Below are 25,901 nucleotides of genomic sequence, written 5' to 3'. Positions count from 1 at the left end.
GATACGTGTTGTGTATAATGTCCTCATATTTACTGTTGATGTCATGTTGTGGAGGTTGGGTGAAGATCCAGGTGAGGGTTCTACAGTCAGATGGGGATACGTGTTGTGTATAATGTCCTCATATTTACTGTTGATGTCATGTTGTGGGGGTTGGGTGAAGATCCAGGTGAGGGTTCTACAGTCAAATAGGGATACGTGTTGTGTATAATGTCCTCATATTTACTGTTGATGTCATGTTGTGGGGGTTGAGTGAAGATCCAGGTGTGGGTTCTACAGTCAGATAGGGATACGTGTTGTGTATAATGTCCTCATATTTACTGTTGATGTCATGTTGTGGGGGTTGAGTGAAGATCCAGGTGAGGGTTCTACAGTCAGATAGGGATACGTGTTGTGTATAATGTCCTCATATTTACTGTTGGAGTCATGTTGTGGGGGTTGAGTGAAGATCCAGGTGAGGGTTCTACAGTCAGATAGGGATACGTGTTGTGTATAATGTCCTCATATTTACTGTTGATGTCATGTTGTGGGGGTTGAGTGAAGATCCAGGTGAGGGTTCTACACTCAGATAGGGATACGTGTTGTGTATAATGTCCTCATATTTACTGTTGATGTCATGTTGTGGGGGTTGAGTGAAGATCCAGGTGAGGGTTCCACAGTCAGATAGGGATACGTGTTGTGTATAATGTCCTCATATTTACTGTTGATGTCATGTTGTGGGGGTTGGGTGAAGATCCAGGTGAGGGTTCTACAGTCAGATAGGGATACGTGTTGTGTATAATGTCCTCATATTTACTGTTGATGTCATGTTGTGGGGGTTGGGTGAAGATCCAGGTGAGGGTTCTACAGTCAGATAGGGATACGTGTTGTGTATAATGTCCTCATATTTACTGTTGATGTCATGTTGTGGGGGCTGAGTGAAGATCCAGGTGAGGGTTCTACAGTCAGATAGGGATACGTGTTGTGTATAATGTCCTCATATTTACTGTGTAACCAACATAATATTTGAAGGGGGGTCTTAATGTTATACCTGATCGGTGTATATACAGGTTGGGAAAGCAATTAAACATTAATCTTAAAAGAATGGTAAAAAATTTTAATGGTACAAACCTGCTTCCCTATTACAAAACAAGCAGGCCAAAACAGCCACTCAACACTTTAGTAAAGACTAGCAATCATTCAAACAAGCCTTGACCAAAGATAATTATTAGACTGGTTAAAAGAATAGTGAGATGAGATCTAGCCATCATGGTGTTTACTCTAGTTTATTCTTGTATATAAATAAACATGTGACACCAAAACCTTAATTTTAAACTATATTATTCATACCACAGCACTGAAGCGAGTTAGGCGACCTGTCGAGGATCTTCCAGGCACCTCAGAAGGTATGGGCATTAATCTCATTTAACTAGCATGTTTAGCAAGGTTTGATTCAGTTCATGTAGACCAAGCAGTGCCTACTGTATATTACAGTATTATTTTATTCTTGGATTATTAGCCTTGGAAAGCCCTGACCTTGAATCTGCTGGTAAGACAAGATGGAAGTTTTTAACTACTAATCGATTTTAAAGATATATAAATGTTAGTCGAAGCTAAAAAATCAGTGGCATATCTAGAATTTGAGATTCTGGATCACTTTTTGCATTTGCTTGATTGATTTAAATTAGATGTGCACATGTTTCTGTTTTGTTTTTAAGCAGTTTACCAAAAATGTAAGAAGAAGAAGAAGAAGAAGAAGAAGAAGAAGAAGAAGAAGCAGCACAGCAGTAGGGAAGAGCATGAACAAGCTAGTAAAAAACACCAACAAAAATGTACAATAAACACTTTATTAGATCTGTAGATCAAGCCGCCTTAGCATCTGTTTCTATGAGCCGCTATACGTAGGTAATTCACCATATTGGAACAGTCCAAGCGGTTGGGGATGCCAAGTCCATCCCCCTAAACTACACTACTTTTAAAGGGGTGGTAAAACACATTCTTTCGAAGGCTTGATTATGTTTGTGGGGTGGAATGTAACATGTGTTCATGCTTCGTTTAAAAAAAAAGCATTATTTTTCATATATTTGACCTTTATTCTACACTGCTCTGTCCCTCCTTGTAAAAACGGTCTGATGGTTTCCGGGTTGTATGAAGCCGGTTCCTCAAAAATACGCAATGGGCTCAGATTGGTTAGCTGGCCCAGTGTGTTGTGATTCGCTAACCGCCTAGTGCACGTATGTCGGAAACGCCACGCCCCTTCCCTTTACCGGTAGCCTCAGGCTACTAGCCTGTGCTTTGGGTAGTACAATGGCGTCTATAAAACCATACAAATTTGAGCAGTTTGTAACGTTAAGTGTTTGTCGGATAACGTTAAGTATGAATGAGCATTTAACGAACTGGTTTGCAGAGCCAAATGAGCGTTGTCATCTGTTTATTTCCTTGCTAACGTACAATTAACAATACAAACTATTACAGGAAAACACTGCGAAGAAAAATAAATCACACTTACAGGTTGTGGCCCGTAAACAGCTTCTGTTTTTAAATCCATCTTTCAGGACAAGCCGTTGTGCGAATCCTGCATTGAACTCATTGAACATGTGCAGCGGGAGCCGCGCACGCCCGTCTCATGTGGCGTTCACACCGGACGCGATTGACGCAAATAAATCACGCTATTCGCGCGAAGGTGGACGCTTGAACATTTTGAGTTTACTTGCTTCATTCGCGGGTGAAATTCGCTTCATTCGCGTGTGACATTCACTGCACAACAGACGCAAATCCGTGTCATGGGCGGGGCTTCTGCCAGCGGCTCGTCTCGTTGAGAAATGGCTGACATGGGCTGCTACACATCTTTTTTTTGTTAAAATCTACTGTTAATGTGTGACAAAACTGAGTTTTAAGACTTTTTCAGTCGATAATGTAGTTGTTTAAAGCTCAAATCTGTGGTTTATTTATATAAAGAGTGCCTATTTGTACATTTTATCTGGCGTTTTCGGAGTTGTGAGCTCCAGTGGATCAGCGGCGCTCACACTGGCAGTGTGTGTCCCGTGCAGCTGAACCGCGGCTCGTGGATTGCAAATACAGGCAAATATTGTCCATTCTGTCACATTTTCCAGTCTTCTCCTCCGACCCCTGTCTGTCTCGTGCTTTGATTTATGATGGGCACCATATATCTGCTGCAGATGCGACCTGTTCCCCTCTGTCTCATACACACATGCATATAACATGTTGAATGTTAAATGCACTGCAACCCCCCCATCCCTAGGAAGGCTGAACAAAGTGGACCTGCAGTCTGGATGAAAATAACAGCGTTTCGTCGGCATTGGCAACAACACTCCAGCCTACTAACTATACCACAGCAACACTCCAGCCTACTAACTAGCCTACCACAACAACTATTCCCCGCGGCGATACAAAATGGCCTCGCCCACCCTTATTTAATATTCTTGGAGGAGGGGTTTATGCAAATATTGGGGCTGGTGATGTCAGAGACCCCTGAGGAATGTCTAGTAGTCCCTAGCGGCCGTTTGCTGTAGTCCTTAGAAATAGATTTCTTTAAAAGCAAATATCTCCCTTTGCTTTAAACTTTGAACGTTGTAACTTTCCAGATGTTGTTTATGCTCAAACAGCAACATTACACACTAGCTAAAGTTAGAAAAGTGAAATCGTGCTTGCTCTATTGCTCTAAACTATAGAATTAAACTATTATTCTTCCGCAGTTTAAAGGTTACATTTTTTTTTTTTAGCCAGCTGTCTTAAGGTGCGTTCTGGTTTCACCGATATCTATGGTTTCTCCACGGGGTTTGCAGCTTTTCGATGACCGTTGGCGTCGGGTGGCGTCACTTCAAAGCGTTCCCATGGCAACAGGGGGAAATGGCGGCTCTTGTGTGAAGTAAACGAACATTTTTCAACTTTCTACTAATATATGTGACTTTATTGCAACGAAAATGCGGGGATTATGAAATCATGCTAGCCCCAAATATTTTGCACGCGGAAATAGGCAATTTACGCAGCGAAAGTGCGGCGTATTTGGAAAAAAATGCTGTCCCCGCATAAATATGCAGACTTTGGCTGATTATGCATTAACTCTTGCGATCGCCTAATCGCGTTTTTCTGGAGGGATTGTATTTTATTTAACAGAAGTTCCCTTTCAAAGCCTACAGCGAACTGCCGGTTTGGACTACATCCCTCTACTTCCTGCTTTAATTACGTCAGTAGAACAGACTAACCTCCGCCCACAAGAATACGCCAAAAAGGGGGCGTGGTCTTGTTGCTCTCCCACGTGGAGAAGAGGAAGTGTTGCGTGGAGAAGAGGAAGTGTTGCGTTTGAGTGTGTTTGTCGCCATGTCGTCGAGACGCTGTTATTTTCATCCCGGAGTCAAATCACCTTTGTTTGGCTTTCCCAGGGACGCTGTAGAGATTATTGAACGCATACATCTCCCCGTTACGGTAAGAGGCGTGACCTTTCCGTGCAACGTGCGCTAAGCTGCTGTCCAATCACAACACGGGAACCGGGCAATGTGCGCTAAGCTGCTGTCCAATCACAACACGGGAACCGGGCAACGTGCGCTAAGCTGCTGTCCAATCACAACACAGGAACCGGGCAACGTGCGCTAAGCTGCGGTCGAATCACAATACAGGAACCGCTGGCACAATCAGAACTCGTTACGTATTTCTGAAGGAGGGACTTCATAGAACAAGGAACTCATCAGCCGTTTTTAGGACAGTGAGAACAGCGGTGTACAGATGAGTAAATTGTGTGAAAAATACTGTGTTTTTTTACACGCGAAACATGAACACATGTTATATTGCACACTGTAAACACAATCAAAGCTTTAAAAAAAAAACGAAAACGGGACCTTTTATGTTTTTGATGAAAGCATTTCTCCATATAATGGACTTCGATGGGCATCATTCTGTTCAAGGTCCAAATGAGTTTCAGTGTAAATCGTCTGGTGTCGTTTGGTATTATTTAAAGGTCCCGTTCTTCGTGATCCCATTGTTCAAACTTTAGTTAGTGTGTAATGTTGCTGTTAGAGCATAAATAATACCTGTAAAATTATAAAGCTCAAAGTTCAATGCCAAGCGAGATATTTTATTTAACAGAAGTTCCCTTTCAAAGCCTACAGCGAACGGCCGGCTTGGACTACATCCTGGTACAGCCTGCTTTAATTACGTCAGTAGAACAGACTAACCTCCACCCACAAGAATACGCGAAAAAAGGGGGCGTGGTCTTGTTGCTGTTCCACATGGAGAAGAGGAAGTGTCGCGTGGAGAAAAGGAAGTGTTGCGTTTGAGTGTGTTTGTCGCCATGTCGTCGAGACGCTGTTATTTTCATCCCGGAGTCAAATCACCGTTGTTTGGCTTTCCCAGGGACGCTGTAGAGATCATTAAGCGCATACATCTCTCCGTTAAGAGGCGTGACCTTTCCACGTGCGCTAAGCTGTTGTCGAATCACAACACAGGAACCGCTGGCACAATCAGAACTCGTTACGTGTTTCTGAAGGAGGGACTTCATAGAATAAAGGAACTCATCAGCCGTTTTTAGGACAGTGAGAACAGCGGTGTACAGATGAGTAAATTGTGTTAAAAATACTGTTTTTTTTTTTACACGCGAAACATGAACACATGTTATATTGCACACTGTAAACACAATCAAAGCTTCAAAAAACACGAAGAACGGGACCTTTAAAGCCCTTTTGAAGCTGCACTGAAACTGTCATTTGGACCTTGAACAGAATGATGCCCATCGAAGTCCATTATATGGAGAAATGCTTTCATCAAAAACATTAATTTCTTTTCGACCGCAAAAAGAAAGACATGGACATCTTGGATGACATGGGGGGTGAGGAAATTATCAGCAAAAGTTTATTTAAAAGTGAACTAATCCTTTAAGTTTATCAAAGGGAAATGATAAAGTGCTTTACTTCAATTCGCATTTTAGTTATTTTTTATTTTTGTATTTGAAAAAGCACACATTAAACTTTGCTTCTTGTTCCCGTACTTGGTGTACTGTTTTATGTTCCTATACACACACACACACATATATATATATATATATATATATATATATATATATAAAAATGGCCTAGTGGTTAGCGTTAAACTTTTCGTGTTTGTGTTAAACCATTTGTCCTCATAGATCACTTTTGTCCTTATAATACACAATGTTTTCACATTTGTGTGTGTGTGTTAAACCGTTTGTCCTCATAGATCACTTTTGTCCTTATAATACACAATGTTTTCACATTTGTGTGTGTGTGTTAAACCGTTTGTCCTCCTAGATCACTTTTGTCCTTATAATACACAATGTTTTCACATTTGTGTGTGTGTGTTAAACCGTTTGTCCTCCTAGATCACCTTTGTCCTTATAATACACAATGTTTTCACATTTGTGTGTGTGTTAAACCGTTTGTCCTCATAGATCACCTTTGTCCTTATAATACACAATGTTTTCACGTTTGTGTGTGTGTGTTAAACCGTTTGTCCTCATAGATCACCTTTGTCCTTATAATACACAATGTTTTCACATTTGTGTGTGTGTTAAACCGTTTGTCCTCATAGATCACCTTTGTCCTTATAATACACAATGTTTTCACGTTTGTGTGTGTGTGTTAAACCGTTTGTCCTCATAGATCACCTTTGTCCTTATAATACACAATGTTTTCACGTTTGTGTGTGTGTGTGTTAAACCGTTTGTCCTCATAGATCACTTTTGTCCTTATAATACACAATGTTTTCACGTTTGTGTGTTTGTGTTAAACCGTTTGTCCTCCTAGATCACCTTTGTCCTTATAATACACAATGTTTTCACGCTTGTGTTTGCGTTTTTAAGTTTTCAATTAATGGTGTTCTAGGGGGTGCATATAAAAATATATGGCTTGGTTGTCCAAGGATAAGACAAAGCTCACACATTCACACTTAGTGTAAAAAGATGAACAGAAAAAGAATTACTCTTGATTCTGATTGAGCTAATTATTGTGGCATTATATTGTTTTTGCATTGAATTATGTGTATGCATGGTTAAAGAGATGAGTCTGTAGACTTAAACTGATCAAGTGTGTCTGAATTCAGAACGGGGCTGTGGAGGCTTTTAAAGTTTAGAAGTCAGAAAACTGTTTACTACCTTTTAAAGGATTTAGATATTCAGGGCATTATTAACAGACCAGAACTTTGTGACTATAAGGTTTGACTGACAGTAGTCTCATGAGGGTTCACAAATATATTGACGTGATAAGCCATTTGTCCTCAGGTCAGCGATGTCATTTAAATACTCAATGCATTGATTTTGTGTATGTTTAGATATGTCCTATTAATACATTTGTGTCCCTTTAATACACGATAATAACATGTGTGTGTGTGTGTTATAGCTACTGTCCTTATAATAATGGTTTGTGTCAGAGGCGGGGCTTGCATGTAATTATAATAGGTCCTCATAATTGTGTATTTTGTCAGGTTGTTACATTATCACTTGTGTTGAGTGTAAACTAATTCTGAAGTGAAATCTGTGTTGTGTGGCTAAAACAAAATTTTTTGATATGCACCACAACTCTGTAGAGCAAGTGCAAAGGGGTGTCCCCCTAATACAGCAAAAAACTGGTTTGGGCTGAAGTGTCCTTGTAATACACATAAACCCGTATGTGTGTGTGTGTGTGTGTGTGTGTGTGTGTGTGTGTGTGTGTGTGTGTGTGTGTGTGTGTGTGTCTCTGTGTGTGTATTACTCCAGGAGGTGGTGACTGACGTGGTCTGTTTGATACAGCGGATCTGCATGTCTGAACATGACCAACATCAAGAACAAACCCTGAATCACACCAGCAAACTGCACAAATTCAAATCACACTTTACTGGAAAAATCTTATATATTAGCCTCATATATTTTGCTGTTAATTACACCAAAATCAAATTTATATACTTTAAATCAAAAGTTTGGAATAATTAAGAATTGTAATGTTTTTGAAAGAAGTATCTTCTGTTCACCAAAGCTGCATTTATTTATATGCTATATTTATTTAAAAAATCAGTAATATTACAAAATATTATTACAATTTAAAAGAACTGATTTCTATTTGAATATATGTAAAAATGTAATGTATTCCTGTGATCAAAACTGATTTTTCTGCATCACTCCAGTCTTCAGTGTCACATGATCCTTCAGAAATCATTCTAATATGATGATTTATTGCTCAATATTTAATCTAGAATTTATTATAATTATCAATACAAATTTTGCAAATACAGCTAATTTTGCTGCTTAATATTTTTGTAGAAAACTAACATTCAAAAGTTCAAAACCCAATACCTAACCATAACAAAGATGCATTAAATTGATCAAAAGTGACATAATGACATTTATAGTGTTCATTTATATTCATCACAAAAAAAAACAGTTTTCAAACTCATAAGCAGCAAAAACGTCTCGGTTACGTATGTAACCCTCGTTCCCTGAAGGAGGGAACGGAGACGTACGTCGGAACTGACCGACGAATTGGGATCTGTTTCAGAGACCAATCTACTTCGAGTGTATTAAAATCGAGCCAATGGACATTGGCATGCGATCACGCATTCCACGCGCCGCCCCGCGTTGCGGGTATAAATACGGAAGTGGAAGTACCGCATATTGTTTTCAACTGAGGAGCCGAGAAGAGTGGCTCGGGCCTTCAGCTGAAGCACAGCACCTGGCGACGGGACGTACGTCTCCGTTCCCTCCTTCAGGGAACGAGGGTTACATACGTAACCGAGACGTTCCCTTTCAGTCGGTCACGTTCGACGTACGTCGGAACTGACCGACGAATTGGGATCCCTACCAAAACGCCAGGGATGCTGGCCCTTCCAGCGCCCTGCCTGAGCTCGCTGGACCACTCCTAAGTTGGAGTGGGAGTCAGGGCTCCCGGCAGGGAAGGACAATCACTGCTTTTCCTGCAAGACCCACTCAGCGTGACTATTGGATAACGCTGGGAAAGCGTGCCTGTCTCGGGAGATGGTACGCTGCGGAGCCACATACTTCAATGGAAGGAGAGGTGGAAATACGCATCAGGACTAACCTAACCTAGGGTAGTGCAACTATGGAAAATCTCTGGGGTGGACCCAACCTGATCCCAGGGGGGGAAGAACACATCCCAGAGATGACAGAGCGGGCTCTGTCGAGGGAAAGACACGGGGCTAACCGAGCAGGGTAGCAGATACCGTGGAGAATACACATATGGGGTAGCCGTGAGGGGACCGCAACATATGGAACCCAGCCTACACACACGTTCCACAAGCATACGGGTGCAGGCCTGGCGCCAGACGGCCGCAACGTCTGGCACCGCAGGGGTGACGGTGTCTCAGGACAACGTGAGAGTTGGCCGGCCCGAATTCTAGGCACGATTCGTCGACCGAAAGCGCATGCAGGTCCCCTACCCTCTTGATTGAGGCCAATGCGGTCAGGAGGACTGTCTTCATGGACAGAATTTTTAGCTCAACTGACTGCAAAGGCTCAAATGGAGGACCCTGGAGTGCTCTAAGCACCAGGGCTAAGTCCCAAGAGGGTAACGAGGTAGAACGAGGAGGATTTAGTCTCCTCGCACCTCTGAGGAACCTGACGATTAAGTCGTGCTTACCTACGGATTTACGTCTACTGCATCGTGATACGCCGCTATTGCAGCGACGTACACTTTGAGGGTGGAGGGAGACAGCCGCCGCTCCAACCCATCCTGCAGGAAGGAAAGCACAACATTAATCAAACACTTCCGGGGTCTTCCTGGCAGGAAGAGCACCAAACGACGAACAGGTTCCACTTCAGAGCATAGAGGCGCCTCGTAGAGGGGGCTCTAGCTGAAGCGATGGTATCTACCACAGCTTGTGGTAGGCCATCTAGAACCTCCGCGTCCCGTCCAGGGACCAGACATGGAGTTTCCAGAGGTCTGGACGCGGGTGCCATTGAGTGCCCCGTCCCTGAGAAAGAAGGTCCTTCCTCAGGGGAATCGGCCAGGGAGGGGCTGTCGCGAGGAGAGTAAGTTCGGGGAACCAGGTCCGGTTGGGCCAATAGGGCGCAACTAACAAGACCTGCTCCTCGTCCTCCCTGACCTTGCACAGAGTCTGTGCAAGAAGGCTCACTGGGGGAAACGCATATTTGCGTAGGTCCCGGGGCCAACTGTGCGCCAGTGCATCTATGCCTAAGGTACCTCCGGTCAGGGAGTAGTACCACTGGCAATGGGTCGACTCCGGGGAAGCGAACAGGTCTACCTGTGCAACTCCGAAGTGGTCCCATATCAGCTGGACGCTCCGGGGGTGGAGTCGCCATTCGCCCGGAGGTGTCGACTGACGAGAGAGCTCGTCGGCTGTCTGGTTCAGCGCACCTGGGATGTGAATAGCACGAAGTGACCTCACAAACTTCTGACTCCACAGGAGGAGATGGCGGGCGAGCCGGAGCATGCAACGGGAGCGTAGACCACCCTGTCGGTTGATGTACGCAACGGCCGCAGTGCTGTCCGAACGGACCAGTACGTGTTTGCCCTGGAGCAGTTTCTTGAACCGGGCCAGGGCAAGCCGTACCGCCAGAAGCTCTAGGCAATTGATATGCCAACAAAGTTGGGGTCCCGTCCACAGACCCGAAACCACGTGCCCGTTGTACATGGCCCCCCAACCCGTGGATGAGGCATCCGTGAAGACCACAGCATGCCTCGACACCTGTTCTAAGGACACACCGGCCCGGAGAAACGAGGGGTCTGACCACGGGTTGAAGGTTTGGCGACAGTAAGGAGTCACTGGGACCCGGTACTGACCGCTGTGCCACGCCCATCTCGGGACTCGGTCGTGTAACCAGCGTTGAAGCGGCCTCATATGAAGCAATCCGAGCGGCGTTAACGCGGCTGCGGATGCCATATGCCCCAGGAGCCTCTGAAAAAGTTTCAGTGGGGCCGCTGTCCTGCCATTGAACGTATTCAAGCAGTTCAACACTGACCGGACGCGCTCTGGAGTGAGGCGCGCCGTCCGGCTGACCGAATCCAACTCCATATCGAGATAAGAGATCCTCTGCGTGGGGCAGAGTTTGCTCTTCTCTCGGTTGACCCGAAGTCCCAACAGGCTGAGGTGACTGAGCACCATGTCCCTGTGTTCGCACAACTGCTCCCGAGACTGGGCGAGAATAAGCCAGTCGTCGAGATAGTTGAGTAAGCGAACGCCGCGTTCTCTGAGCGGAACAATGGCTGCCTCTACGACTTTCGTGAAGACGCGAGGCGACAGGGACAGCCCGAAGGGCAAGACTTTGTACTGATATGCTCTCCCCTCGAACGCGAAACGCAGGAACGGTCTGTGTCGAGGAAGGATAGAGACATGAAAGTACGCGTCCTTCAGGTCGATCGCTGCAAACCAATCTTGGGGACGGATGCACTGGAAAATGCGTTTCTGCGTTAACATCTTGAACGGGAGCTTGTGCAGGGCCCGATTCAAAATGCGCAGGTCCAAGATTGGTCTTAACCCACCCCCTTTCTTGGGTACAATGAAGTAGGGGCTGTAGAACCCCGACCTCATATCGGCTGGAGGAACCGGCTCGATCGCGCCCTTCGCCAGCAGGACATCGATCTCTGACCGCAAGACATGGGCATCCTTGCTCCGCACTGAGGTGAAGAGGATGCCCCTGTACTTGGGAGGCCGGCGTGCGAACTGAATCGCATAGCCGAGTCTGATGGTACGGATGAGCCAGCGAGACGGTCTGGGGAGGCCAAGCCAGGCCCCCAAAGACCGAACAAGGGGGATCATCGGCACCACAGACGTACCAGGGGTGAGGCAGAGGGTTGGAGCACTCAGACCCGACTCGGGAGGCCCGGAGGCGGCCCGGAGTGTTGCCTGAGTACTCCAGGTGGGGCAGAGTGTGGGTGAGGAGGCCCGGGGGCGTCCTCGGTGCCCACTCTGCTGCCCCCTGGCGAGGGGTGAGAGGGGAGGAAAGGAGTGGCAAGGCCCGGCGGCGTCGCACACTGCCAACCTGACCCTCTCGGAGCTCAGGGAGGGAGGAAACTGCTCTGAGAATGTGGGCACCGCTGGACTCCGGAGAGCCAGCGGCAGGACCGAAACCGTCTCCCCGGCAGGACCACCGTCTCCCCGAGCAGTTCGACTCGCGGGACCCTGGCCGGGTTGGGCACATCCCCTGCACCCTGCCACCTGCTGCCCGGGTGGAGGCTGCTGCTGGGCTTAGCAGGGGCGGAGGCGGACGCAGGGGGTGCACCCTCGGCGACAAGCAGACGGAGGCAGTGCAGCCGATTTTTTATTTATAATTTTTTTTTTTTTTTTTTTTTTTTTTTTAAACCACCTCCATCCGCTTCTGGGCCACCGAGAACTGCTGGGCGAGTTCTCGACAGCGTCGCCAAAGAGGCCAGTCTGACAGACAGGGGCGTTGAGGAACCGAACTGTCGGGCTCACGCATATCTGCCAGGTTTAGCCCCAGCTTCCTGGACCACTAATGTGGACATCGCCTGACCCAGGGAGCGTGCAGTGACTTCCATCACCCAGTGAGCGAGGTCCATCACTGCACGCAGTTCCTGCATAACCCCTGAGTCGGGACTACCCTCGTGCATGCAGGAGAGAGGGTAGTGAGAGAGCGAAAAAATTTATACAGATTATGGCCCTTTTGGCGTTCCATATTTTGACACCAAATAGTTCCACACTGCTAAATTTTTCCAATGCACACCCAGGCAGCCACCCTGGAAGGCATGGCTGTCAACACTGAATCTGAATCAGCATGAGCACACACTATTATAGTGGAAACTCAGCGTCATCATCTCCAGCGCATAACAGCCCTCTCTCCGATGCAGCAATTGACATCTGTCCTCTGCCAGAGCCACAAATGAAATGCTAGGTCCCTCTTTTTTCAAAAAAGGACCAGCAATCCCATCTGGGCTACCAGCAGGCATGAGAGACAGTGGGCGTGGCCGCCAGACTCGACGGCACACGGCACGCTGAACGCTCGAGCCCCTAGAGGCAGGACGAACAACACGCCGACGTGGCCATGTTCTCATGAGAGAATATGAACCACCCACGACCAAAGTCTCAACATGCTCATGATGCGATAGAGGAGTGGGGGCCCGAAGAGATGTACCCGGCGGGAATGCCCCACTTTAATCCTCAGGTCACCAATGCTTCTTAACCAAAATAGATATTTTCTGGAGCACCAGAAAATTAACTAGATCGGGGAATAAGCAAAGGGACTCAACCCCGTTTGAGGTTTCATAGTCTGGACCGCGCATCTACCGAGCGCCGAGTGACGCGCTGGGTTGCCGTGGCAACCCCCGCTGTCAGCCGGCGCTCGACGGCACACGGCGCGCTGAACGCTCAAGCCCTTACGAGAAAGGTGAGACGAACAACACGCCGACGTGACCACGCTCTCCTGAGAGAGCATGAATCACCCACGAAAGCAATCTCACATGTTTATATGTGAGAGAGATCGTGGCCGTCAAATGAGGACAGGAAACAACCGCATCCAGAAACACACGGTTTGAATGACATCTTGAAAAAGACGCAGGGTCAAACCGTGTTGCTCTTTTAGTGACAGAGAGAAGAGAAAACCGCTCCGAACGTGCCGAGGCACACAGGGGAATAGCCGCGGCTTACAGCGGTTTAAAGGTGCAAGCCCGCTGTAAGCACTCAGAGAGAAACGCCCAGCGAACCAACAGTTTCACTTCTGGTCGCGACCACCGCTGTACAGCACCGTCACACCGACACAGGAACAGGTAAGCTGATCTTCTCTCGTAATGTCTTGAAACTCGTTCGTAGAACACACTCTTCGCAGGAAGCATGAAAGCTCGGCTCCGAAGTTGAAAGCAATATGCGGTACTTCCACTTCCGTATTTATACCCGCAATGCGGGGCGGCGCAATGTCCATTGGCTCGTTTTTAATACACTCGAAGTAGATTGGTCTCTGAAACAGATCCCAATTCGTCAGTCAGTTCCGACGTACGTCGAACGTGACCGACTGAAAGGGAACTGTTATTAACAGTGGAAATAATGAGAGTCATTGTGAGCACCAAAATCTTCATATTAGAATGATTTCTGAAGAATCACGTGACACTGAAGACTATGACATATGAAAACAATATCAGTAACATAAGCAAAGGAGAAATATATTTTTTTGGGCTACAGCAGACACAAGCTATTAGATTCAGTGTTATTCATAAGATGGGGTTATTCCGAAGGCTACTTACACAGAGCTGCCATCTCTTTGGGAAGGTCCGCCCCAAATCGTCCAAAGAGGCTGCCATTGGCCAGGAGATCAAAGGGGGAGTGGTTTCGCATCGAACTGAAGGCAAAGGGGTAGAACCCTGTCATATGACTCACAGGCCTCTCCCTATTGGTTGCCATTTTGATGATGGCGCTCCTCCAGCCCAAAGGTGGTCCTATCGTTGAGATGGGGAATTATCTGTCTCCTACCACTTCTCACTTTGGAGATTTTAATTAAAGGAATTATTTTACTAAACTCTATGCGCTAATCGTAAATCCATTATAAACTTTTGTTGGTTTGTGTAGCACTGATTTGGAGGGAAGATGAACTCGGCGAGTGATCCAAAATCGATATACAACAATAAAATCCAACAGGTGCCTGCAGAAAAACACAAGAGGGGAAAAAGTGATTAAAACAAGCATGTTAATTACCTTTGACCATTTCAGTTTATATAATTGAAAAAAAAAATTGTAAGCATGATCATCTAGTAAATTGACCACTATGCACTATTTACCACCGTTCAGAAGAAATGCCTTCTCATAAAATTGCCTTCTCATAAAACGTAATACAAAAGACTTATACAATTCTGGACATTATTAGCATACACAGTTCAGGCATAACATTATGAGGTGAAGTGAATAACACAGATTTATCTCTTCATCACGGCACCTGTTAGTGGGTAGGATATATTAGGCAGCAAGTGAACATTTTGTCCTCAAAGTTGATGTGTTAGAAGCAGGAAAAATGGGCAAGCGTAAGGATTTGAGCGAGTTTGACAAGGGCCGAATTGTGATGGCTAGACGACTGGGTCAGAGCATCTCCAAATCTGCAGCTCTTGTGGGGTGTTCTCGGTCTGCAGTGGTCAGTATCTATCAAAAGTGCTCCAAGGAAGAAACAGTGGTGAACCTGCGACAGGGTTATGGGCAGCCAAGGCTCATGGGGAATGATGGCTGGCCTGTGTGGTCCGATCAAACAGACAAGCTACTGTAGCTCAAATTGCTCAAGAAGCTAATACTGGTTCTGATAAAAAGGTGTCAGAATACACAGTGTATGGGGCTGCAGAGCCGCAGACCAGTCAGGGTGCCCATGCTGACCCCTGTCCACTGCCCGACAGTGGGCATGGGAGCATCAGAACTGAACCACGGACCAATGGAAGAAGGTTGCCTGGTCTGATAATTCACGATTTCTTTTACATCACGTGGATGGCCAGGTGCGTCACTTACCTGGGGAACATATGGCACCAGGATGCACTATGGGAAGAAGGCAGGCCGACGGAGGCAGTGGGATGCTTTGGGCAATGTTCTGCTGGGAAACCTTGGGTCCTGCCATCCATGTGGATGTTACTTTGACACGTACAAACTACCTAAGTATTGTTACAGACCATGTACACCCTTTCATGGAAACGGTATTCCCTGGTGGCTGTGGCTCTTTCAGCAGATAATGTGCCCTGCCACAAAGCAATAATGGTCCAGGAATGCTTTGAGGAGCACAACAACCTCCAAAAAGGCCTCCATATTCCCCAGATCTCAATCCAATCGAGCATCATTGGGATGTGCTGAACAAACAAGTCCGATCCATGGAGGCCCCACCTCGCTACTTACAGGACTTAAAGGATCTACTGCTAACACCTTGGTTTCAGATACCACACCACACTTTCAGGGTTCTAGTGGAGTCCATGCCTCGACGGGTCAGGGCTGTTTTGGCAACAAAACGGGGACCAACACAATATTAGGTCATAATGTTATGCCTGATCGGTGAATAAAGCAGAATAATGCGGATTCACAATTGTCTTTATCTGACAGTGGTTTGTGGATGGCAGTGGAAAGTGCAAAATGCCTGATTTCAGAGTGGAAAAATACAAACTTGTCAATAAAATATACCAGCTGTTCCTAAATTCACAAATTTTTGCTCACTCTTTACAACGCATTGTTGCAAACTGAATGGCAGAAAAAAAGGAAAATTCCAATCTGATCGTTCAGATTGAAAGACATTTCCAAGAATCTAATATTTCAATCTTATTTCAGACCACATATGAATGTGGTTTTGAAGGGGTTTGGAAAAGCCAGATTTCATGTGGTTTTCTGCTGTTTGGACTGTAAACAACTAAATGGATTTGAGCTGGATAAGCCAAAAACAAAAAAACAATTCTGCCTGCCTTAGCAAAGGCTTTTTACAAATTATTTTTGTCATTTAGATGATAAAAAAAGTTGAGAAATGACTTGAACCTGTGGGGAAAAGAGGGTTTGATATAAACAATGCAGGCTGGACCTGAATCCATTTTTCTAGCCTTGAACAACATCCCTGCGTCTGCATGCATACTTTCATACTAGAAGGTGAAAAACAGTATGTGAGCTGAATATGTCCAAATTTACAGTGCTCATAAAACAGCAGGCAAAAAGTACCCAGATGACCTATGACATCTGATGGACACTTTACTATCTCATGAGGCCACGGGAGAGGATTTGTGAATGGCAGTTAAGCAACGCAAGTTGGTGAATCTAGTACGCCCGAATGTCATTCATTACACACATTAATACTTAACAGAACATACTTTTTTAATGCTCGTGAATCAAGTTTAAAACCTACTGACCTACCTACTATATTGTATGCAATTTTGGACGCAGCGCATGGCTCAAGTTACGACAAATCACTTGTGACATATGACATAAATGATATGTTTATGGAAAGAAACCACTGAGATTCTTTACTTAAAGGGTTAGTTCACGCAAGAATGAAAATGATCCCGTAATTTACACCCCCTCAAGCCATCCTAGGTGTATACGACTTTCTTCTTTCTGCCAAACACAATCGGAATTATATTTAATAATATCCTGGCTCTTCCAAGCTTTTTAATGGCAGTGAATGGTTAATGGAGATTTTGAAACCCAAAAAAGCGCATCCATCTATCATAAAAGTAATCCATACGACTCCAGGGGGTTAGTAAAGGCCTTTATAACTTTATCAATTATAATCTTTGGCTTCCTGTAACGGTCGTATACAAGTATAGTTCCGTCGAAAGAGTTACCTCTGACCCGACGTATACCTTAGGATGTAGGAGTAGCGTAAGCTCAGTTGAGAGTCGACGCCTCTCGCAGTTCAAACACAAGCTCCTCCCACATTTTTCTTTAAAAACTCTTCTTTTAGACTTCTCATTCGTGACCGGTGTTTTGTTTTGCTCTATTCTCTGCACTTCCGTGTTCATCAATGCGTCATGCATTGGGTCAGTGGTCACTCTTCCACCGGAGCTAAACTCGTGTACGGCCGTTACCGGAAGCCAGTGATTATAGTTTATAAAGTTATAAATATGGATATTTGTGTTGCAAAAACACATGGCTTCGCTTCAGAAGGCCTTTATTAACACACTGGAGCCATATCGATTACTTTTATGATGGATGAATGCACTTTTTTGGGCTTCAAAATCTCAGGTACCATTCACTGCCATTATAAAGCTTGGAAGAGCCAGGATATTATTTAATGTAACTCTGATCGTGAATGAATGAAGAAAGTCATATACACCTAGGATGGCTTGAGTGTGAGTAAATTATGAGATCATTTTCATTTTTGGGTGAGCTATCCCTTTAAGTTTTGGATTTTGAACGACTAATTTTAAAGCTAGTCTGTAACTTTTTGCACTCTAGCGGTTAATAAACAGAACTGCATGCGTCTTGCGGAAGAACATTGCAGCCGGAGCTACTTCTCTCTGTTTATGTCAATGGCGAGTCACACAGGGACTGTGCTCCTCCGCAGCGGTTCCTACCAGTCTGGTCTGAAATAGTCCCAATATAAACACTTATTGTAAGTGTACCATAATGATTCAGGGTAAGACAAAAACACGGTTTGGAAAATGGATTCATGTTGTACATTCTCATTATATAATTTTTTGTAAATCTTGAACACAAAAAAAGTTACGGACAGCAGCTTTTACTCATTTTTACCTTGAAGAGATATAAAGACAAAACAGAATAATCAAACAGACATGACGCCATTTGGCTTTAGTGAGAAACACTGTGAAAGAAATTGAAAGCCAACAAACAGATGAAATGAGGGGGAGAAACAGAGTGGGTCTCTTGTTGGGGCATTCATTTGAACGGCCTCCAAGCCATGAAGTGATTCCAGGCAATGCCATATGATTTAAATCAGAGACACAGCTCAATAAAGCTGCCTCTGTTCTACTGCCACATGCCCAGGGTGGAGGGCACCCGGCGCTCAACAACCCCTCCTTCTGCCTCCATCAGGACTTGATGGAAACTTACAGAGCACAAACCATAAATGGTGAGGCCGACTTTCCATATCTTCATACAGATTACAAACTACAAATGTTCATAACCCGCATGACTGTATGGATTGCCTTTTTAAAATCCAGGTCTAGCTGTTTTGCATACACCACTTTCAGTTTATTATAGTAAGGAGTACCCGTTGTTTTTACTTTAAAGGTACATTACCTTGTACCTTTTTGCATTATTAGATTTAAACCAAGACACAAGTTCACTCCTTTCAGTCTTATGAGTAAACTATTCTCTCTCAGTCCTTCTCTCTCTCTTTGTGTCTGTGTCTCTCTTTTAATTGCAGTCTGTTTCTCTGTGTTCATTTTGGAGCAGAGCAGCAGTAAACTGTTCCACATGTGAGGCCTGTGAAGAATGGCCATGTTTCAGAAAGCGTCGACACTCAGTTCTGCTCTGATCATACACAGGCAAACACAGAAATACACCTCGTCGCCGCATGTACTATTCTGAGTGGCATATATGACCTGTTTAATATCTATTAAAGGCCTAAATTCCCCCATTCTGAATTCCTTAAATCTTCCCCATCCCTCCCTCTTTGACTCGATGTCCTCTGAAAATCCCCCTGCTTGACATGTTTTCGTCTTTAGCGGTTTCTTCGTCTCATTCAAGATGACAGTTTTCAAGATGTTTTCAACAAAGCGATGAGAAGAACAATAAAAAAAAAAAAAACAGAACAGGATGAAAGAAAACAATGAGGATGTGTTTTCAAAAAGATTGGGAAAAAAATTCAAGGTTGGAGAAAGAAAGAAAGAAAGAAAGAAAGAAAGAAAGAAAGAAAGAAAGAAAGAAAGAAAGAAAGAAAGAAAGAAAGAAAGAAAGAAAGAAAGGGAAGTATTGTATGGAAAACTAGAAAATCAAACAGAATCACGATTAAATACAAAAAGTGATTGAAATGAGAATGAAAGAGTAAATGTAACTGGAAAAAGCAAAGGAAGGAATGAAACATTCCTCTCTTGTGCAGTAGTTGCTCATTAATTAGATACACATTGGGCATAAGGAGAAGAAGAGTCTCGTGTGTGTGTGTGTGTGTGTGTGTGTGTGTGTGTGTGTGTGTGTGTGTGTGTGTGTGTGTGTGTGTGTGTGTGTGTGTGTGTGTGTGTGTGTGTGTGGTGAATGAGCCCTTGCACCATATAAAATGCAAAGGTTTCATTTCCACCAGTAAAATAGCAAAATAACGAGCAGCTATACAGTTGAAATGCCTATATGGGTTAATGACTTGTAATCAAAATGTACCCAGTATTCACCCAGAGTCTACCGTACATTACATTTGTTATACCGCAACCAAACCCAACCCCGTAAAACGAACTCTTACAAATACCTGTGTAGCATTTTTTTAATCAAACATTATTTAATCTATTATGCAATAATATGCATACACGTGTTTATCTCTATATTACGGAAGGACTTCAAACAGCCGAATCCCTGACAATATTCAAGAAACAGCTGAAAACTCTGAAAGCTCACTTCTGCATCCTGCTGACAACAACAACAATAAATATAGCTGCAAGCAGCAGTTATCATGACCACGCACAACAGAAGACAACAAGGAAGCTAGCAGCGGACCAACTGCAACAATGAGTAAAGACGGGAGACAATTGTTCAAAACCCATTAATGTATAGAGCCAATTTCATGTTTTGTTTAATTATAGTGCCCCCAAGTGGCTCAGTCCCATCACTTTTTGTATCTCCAACCTACATACGCATGTCAAATTTGGTGAAAATATCTCATTTTGTGTAGGAGACATTTGTATTCATGAGCATATAAAAATAACCCACACCTGACTTTGATTGCATTTTTTTGCCACTTACTTTCAAAATGTTGACATTTGGACATATTAATTTTGTCAAACCGCTATGATTCCGATTTTCCTAGATTGGTTTCGTCTAGAATGGTTTCAAAGATTTTTGTTTCGAAATTTTAAACGCTAAATCACAAAATTGAAAAAACCATAATGCAAAACATGTTTGTTATCGTTGAACTCGGCAAGGAGCAAAGGCTCGTGAAAATAAGTCAACCAAATCCAAAGTTATAAGCATATGAATTTGATTTTACCACTAGGTGGCGCTGGCTTGAAACATCTCAGACTCTTTCAGGGTATCATGCCGATGACCCATACCAAGTTTCGTAACGATACGCTAATGCGTATTAGAATACCGCATTTTACTACAAAATTCAAAATGGCTGATGCACAAAATGGCTGATATGGCATGTCGGCATGCCGCCTTGAATCTAACGAGACCACTTTTATGATTTCTGGGCAAACCATCAGAAGTTATAAGCAAAAATAGCCATTTTTTGTATCTCCGGACCAGTAGGTGGTACTGCACAGAATCGCAATATGTAGCCTCAGGTCATGCTTGTGATGATATATACCAAGTTATATGACCATAGCCAACCCTACACCTATTTCAATCATGACAACTCTCTGAATAGTTTTAGCATGTTATTGAATATGCCAATGTTAATGTGTTTGGTCTTGGCAGACTAGATCTGCTACACTACTGATACGAGCAGGACTTGCTAGTGCTAATAGATACACAAACACGCTGCTGTGAACATGTAAGATATGCTGACGCTGAATTAATAAACATACATAAAACCATATCAGATCTAGGCAGGTGGAGCTGGGGAAGGTGGAGGGGTTTAGAGGAACTCTGATGGTGTATAGCAGGCCTAGCTTACAGCAAAAAAAATTACCAGACTATTTAAATGTTAAGCAAGCAATCTCATTGGCTGCAGTATCAGTAGGCCAATCAGCTTGTGTCATGCGCTAGGTTGCAACACATCCTCATTGTTTTCTTTCATCCTGTTCATTCTTTCATAAGATATAACCTATCAGTCTGCGCAATCTAGAATTTCGTGACTGGGCTAGATATTTTTTAGAAAACTTTTTTTAGCCCCTTTATTAACTCTTTCCCCGCCATTATTGGAAATTTCCTTCATTTATGAGACAACGCTTCCCTGCCATTGGCGGAAATATCCGGCTTTCTGTGTTTTCACTGTTATACGGTGGGGGGTGCTATTACGTATCATCTGAAAAAATACAGAACCTCTGGATCAAAACACAGACAAAGAAGAAGCAGAAACAAGCGATGGTATATATAATCGTCTACAAATGTAAAAAAAGCTAAACTGCCTAATGTTACTGAATGCAATGTCGACCCAGGACGAGCTACAGGACTGTGAAGCTTTGATGGCCTCGATCGACTCCATCTGTGTTTTGATCATCGTTCTGAATCAGTCTTTGACAAAATTCGCCGCTTTTTTCTCAAAATGTTGCTTTTTTGTGGAAATTACCCACATTCAAGTGTTGATAAAAAAAGCTGGAATAAAACAGGATTTGTGTTTAAAAGCAGAGGCTCTGTTCATTCTTTTGATATATTGCATACAACAAAATATTCTGGGAGCCAAGAAAATTTGGAGAAAATGATCAAAAATGCTGGTGGTGGCTGGCTGGCATTTTTTTAAACGCTGGTTAAAGGATTATTAAAGGATTAGGTCGGTATACTTCCACCTACATCATGCGAGACCTTTCCAATGTGATCGCATTGCAGAGCAATGCAAGACGAGCCTTTGTGGTTAAAAACTACATGTAAATTTTTTTGTGTGACAGATCGTTTGGCTAGATAAGACCCTTATTCCTCGGCTGGGATTGTGTTGAGCTCTTTGAAGCTACATTGAAACTGCAATTGGGACCTTCAACAGGTTGGGCCCAATTGAAGTCCACTATAAGAAGAAAAATCCAGAATTTCTTTTCGACTGAAGAAAGAAAGACATCTTGGATGACATAGGGGCGAGTAAATTATTTATATTATATTTACATAAAAAATTTAATTCTGAAGTGAACTAATCCTTTAAGACATTTTTTCACACACATACACTTATACGCTATTAAGGTCCATTACCCATGCTCAGCTTCTAGTTTCTATGTTCTTTTCATCTAACCCTCCAGATGGACACATGCTGCAGGGCTGTAGGCCCTGTCTGTCCTGTGGCCCTCGGCAGGGTGCACACCTTTACACTGTCAACAAAAGCGCCTGTGTGCCCTGCCTCAAAGCTGCCTTCATGGAACGGCCTCCTGGCAGGGTTTGCCTGGCCTCGGTCTGCTCTCATTTACCAGCGTGAACAGAGGGAGGGGCACAAAGAGAGAGGGTAATGAGGTAATGCCCACAAACTCTCTGTGATGTAATATTGGCAAATATTGATCGATGATCAATTCTAAAGGTCTGGACAAAACTGAAAATGTTTTCCTATCAATTCATCCTTCATGAAAATGAAAGCTCTAGCAGAAGTTCTGCTGGGAAGACTCAATTACTACGTCACTTATTGCCTTCATTCTAACCCAATTATATTCTCATGCTCACCGTATAAAAGCTCGGTACTTGCACATGTTTGAGTTCGCAGATACTGAAGCGACGATAACGCAGATCTGAAGCGACGATTACCCCCATCCTCCCCACCACCACCAGGATGGTCCTGTCCATACCTCTCGGGGGGTCGGCTGCGCCCATGCCCTCATCTTCAGGCAGGAATTGCAGATCCGATACCCTCGGATTATGCCTACGGACGGGGCCTACGCCAAATTGACTTTGTATATTATTAGCTTGCTGAGCTATCATTAAATGCACTATTGTCGATATAATTCTCCCGAGTCTTTCCTGCAGAAATGGTTTCATAATAACCAATGGTTTCAAATAAAGGTATTTCAAAGGCTGCACCACAAAGTTGTGTGAACTATATTCAAGACACTCTATTTGGCCAACAGTTTATTCAGTTTATTCTATTGCGCAGCGATAGAAGTTCACCAGGATAGCCGAGGAGAGCTGATTCTTCCTCAGTGTCCCCAGCGCCTCTTCTTCCTGAGGACACTGAGGAAGAATCAGCTCTCCTCGGCTATCCTGGTGAACTTCTATCGCTGCGCAATAGAAAGCATCCTGACCAACTGTGTGGCAGTATGGTATGGGAGCTGCTCTGTTGCGGAGCGCAAGGCACTGCAGCGGGTGGTGAAAACTGCCCAGCGCTTCACAGGGACTCCACTACCTGCCATCGAGCACATCCAGAGGAAACGCTGCCTGCATCGAGCTCGCAGCATCCTCAAGGACTCCTCTCACCCAGCCCACAGACTGTTTTCTCTCCTGCCCTCCGGCAGGCGTTTCAGGATCCACCGGACCAGGACCAGCAGACTAAAGAACAGTTTTTTCCCCAGAGCTGTCTCTTTATTGAACTCAAACCCCTGTTGATCCACTTCCCTCATAAACTGATAACTCTCCGACCTCACATCTTCCTTCACTTTGTTATTTGCACTACCGACTGTTTATCACAGTAACAACTGTTTACATATGCATCTTGCACTGCCATATCTTAACTGGATTATGCTCATTTGCACTGCCGACTGTATTTATGGTACCAATGTTTACATTTGCATTTTTGCACTGTACTTCTAAATGTAATATGCAACCACTTTCCACTGCACTTTACACTTTTTTTTTCCGGATAGCTCTGTCCATAATTTATTGCACTACCCTAATCCACTGCTATTCCTCATATTAGCCTAACATATTATTGTATACCTCTATCTGTAAAATTCTGTTTATAGTAATAGCCATCTGTATATTGTATTCATAGTACATATTCACCTGTAAATTCTGTTTATAGTAATAGCCATCTGTATATTTATTCACTGTACATATTCACCTGTAAATTCAGTTCTGTTTATAGTAATAACGTCTCTCTATTTATACATATTTATACATATTCAGTACATATCCATGTCCTGCACTTACGCATCCATTGTATATCCTGCACTTGCTGCTATTGCACTTCTGGTTAGACCTAAACTGCATTTCGTTGTCTTGTACTTGTACTTGTGTAATGACAATAAAGTTGAATCTAATCTAATCTAAACAGCTTGGTCTCCTCATATCTGCACTCTTAAAAATAAAGTTTATTTTTATATAGATCCATGAAGAAGCTTTAAAATCCACAAAACCTTTCCATTGCACAAAAGTTTATTTATAAAAGGGTTCTTTAGATTATTTGGATGTTCTTCAAACTAAGAAAAAAAAGAACTGTTCGCTGAAAGTACCAAAATAGTTCTTCAATGGCATCACTATGAAAATCCCCTTTTGGAACCTTAAGTTTGTGTGTGTACTTTTACTGTTACCAAAGATCCCCAGCAGCTCATTCAGGCAAATGTATCATCTCATCAACTTGTTCCCCTCATATGAATCTCAAGGGTCACTATGGCATTCACATTGACATCAATTTGCAGCAACAAAGGAACAGGAATTCATTCATGTCCAATGAGACTTGGTGACATAGCAATAGGAGCAGCTGAGACAGTTGGAGATAATACAAAGTTAACTTCATTCAACTTCACAAATACAAACATTGAAGCTCACGTTAACGTTATCACTCACGTCATAGAGATGGACAAAACAGCCATGAAGACCAAGGGCCCTATCATACACACGCAAGTGTGTTTGGCTAGTTTCATCCTGACGCAGTTCTCATTTTCACGTCCAGCTCCATGTTGTTTAAATAGCAAATGCACTCGTGCCATCTGTTCACCCATGGGCGTCTGGTCTGAAAACCAGGTGTGTTCAGGTGCATTGTTGGCACGTTGCTTTTTTGAGGAACTGAAAACGACTGCGCCATTGACCAACAAAAACCTGGTCTAAAGTCAATAGCGCAGTATTTTTTGTGTTTTTTAAAGGGCGCATTAGTAATATGCGCCTATGGGCGGTGCACAACGTGCGCACACGTTAGTAGTGAATCCGCCATTATGTGAGCGCAACTAGCTTTTAAAGGGAATGGGAGATGAGACTCTGATTGGTTTATTGCACACTACGTCAAAACACACCCATGGCTCATTAAGAGACGAGGGACATCCCTTTTGGACCATGCGCCTGGCGCCCCGACTGTTTTTGTCCATTGTTAAGCTAGCAAAAAAATGGATTCGGACATGCCCTAAGTGCACCTGCGCCATGAGCTTCAGACCATGCCCTCCGATCATTAAAATAGGGCCCCTAATAGTGACCACAGGTACAGTGACTGAAATATGAATCATTGAGACCTCCTTCTGACAAAACTGTAGCTGTAATTTTTCCCTATAACGACATTACAGTGGTACGAATTTGCATTGGTAGAATCCAGTATAGTATTCATCTTTATTTATCTTTCAGTTTGTTTGTTTTTTAAATACTCATAATGCATTCATTTTCTGGTAAGTACAGTTTGGGAATCGAAAATCAATTCCAATTCAGGATTTCAATTTCATTTGATAATGAGTAGAAATTAGTCACTTTGAAGAATTTAGCCAAATTAGGTAGATGGCAACATGGACAGATGGCATGATTTCTCCCCTTATAAACAAATAAGTACTTTTTTAATATAGTATGCTTAAGTGAAGTTCAAGTATTGAAGTATACTTTATGTAGTAAGCATACTAATT

At 43.7% G+C, this 25,901-nt stretch overlaps 1 protein-coding gene across 1 annotated transcript in view; it reads right to left on the bottom strand.

Moving 5' to 3' along the window:
* Positions 1 to 25,901, bottom strand: part of rargb (retinoic acid receptor, gamma b) — a 100,116-nt gene that overhangs the window by 62,728 nt on the left and 11,487 nt on the right. The window contains exon 2 of the mRNA XM_079844471.1: positions 14,148 to 14,542. Coding sequence (XP_079700597.1) covers positions 14,148 to 14,304 — 157 coding nt within the window. The 5' untranslated portion in view covers positions 14,305 to 14,542. The remainder of the gene's footprint in view (positions 1 to 14,147; positions 14,543 to 25,901) is intronic.

This window comes from Gobio gobio (genome assembly GCF_949357685.1).
Source record: "Gobio gobio genome assembly, chromosome: 19".
Classification (NCBI taxonomy): Eukaryota; Metazoa; Chordata; class Actinopteri; order Cypriniformes; family Gobionidae; genus Gobio; species Gobio gobio.
The sequence above is the reverse complement of the archived record's forward strand: the minus strand, read 5'-3'. Positions and strand labels throughout refer to the sequence as shown.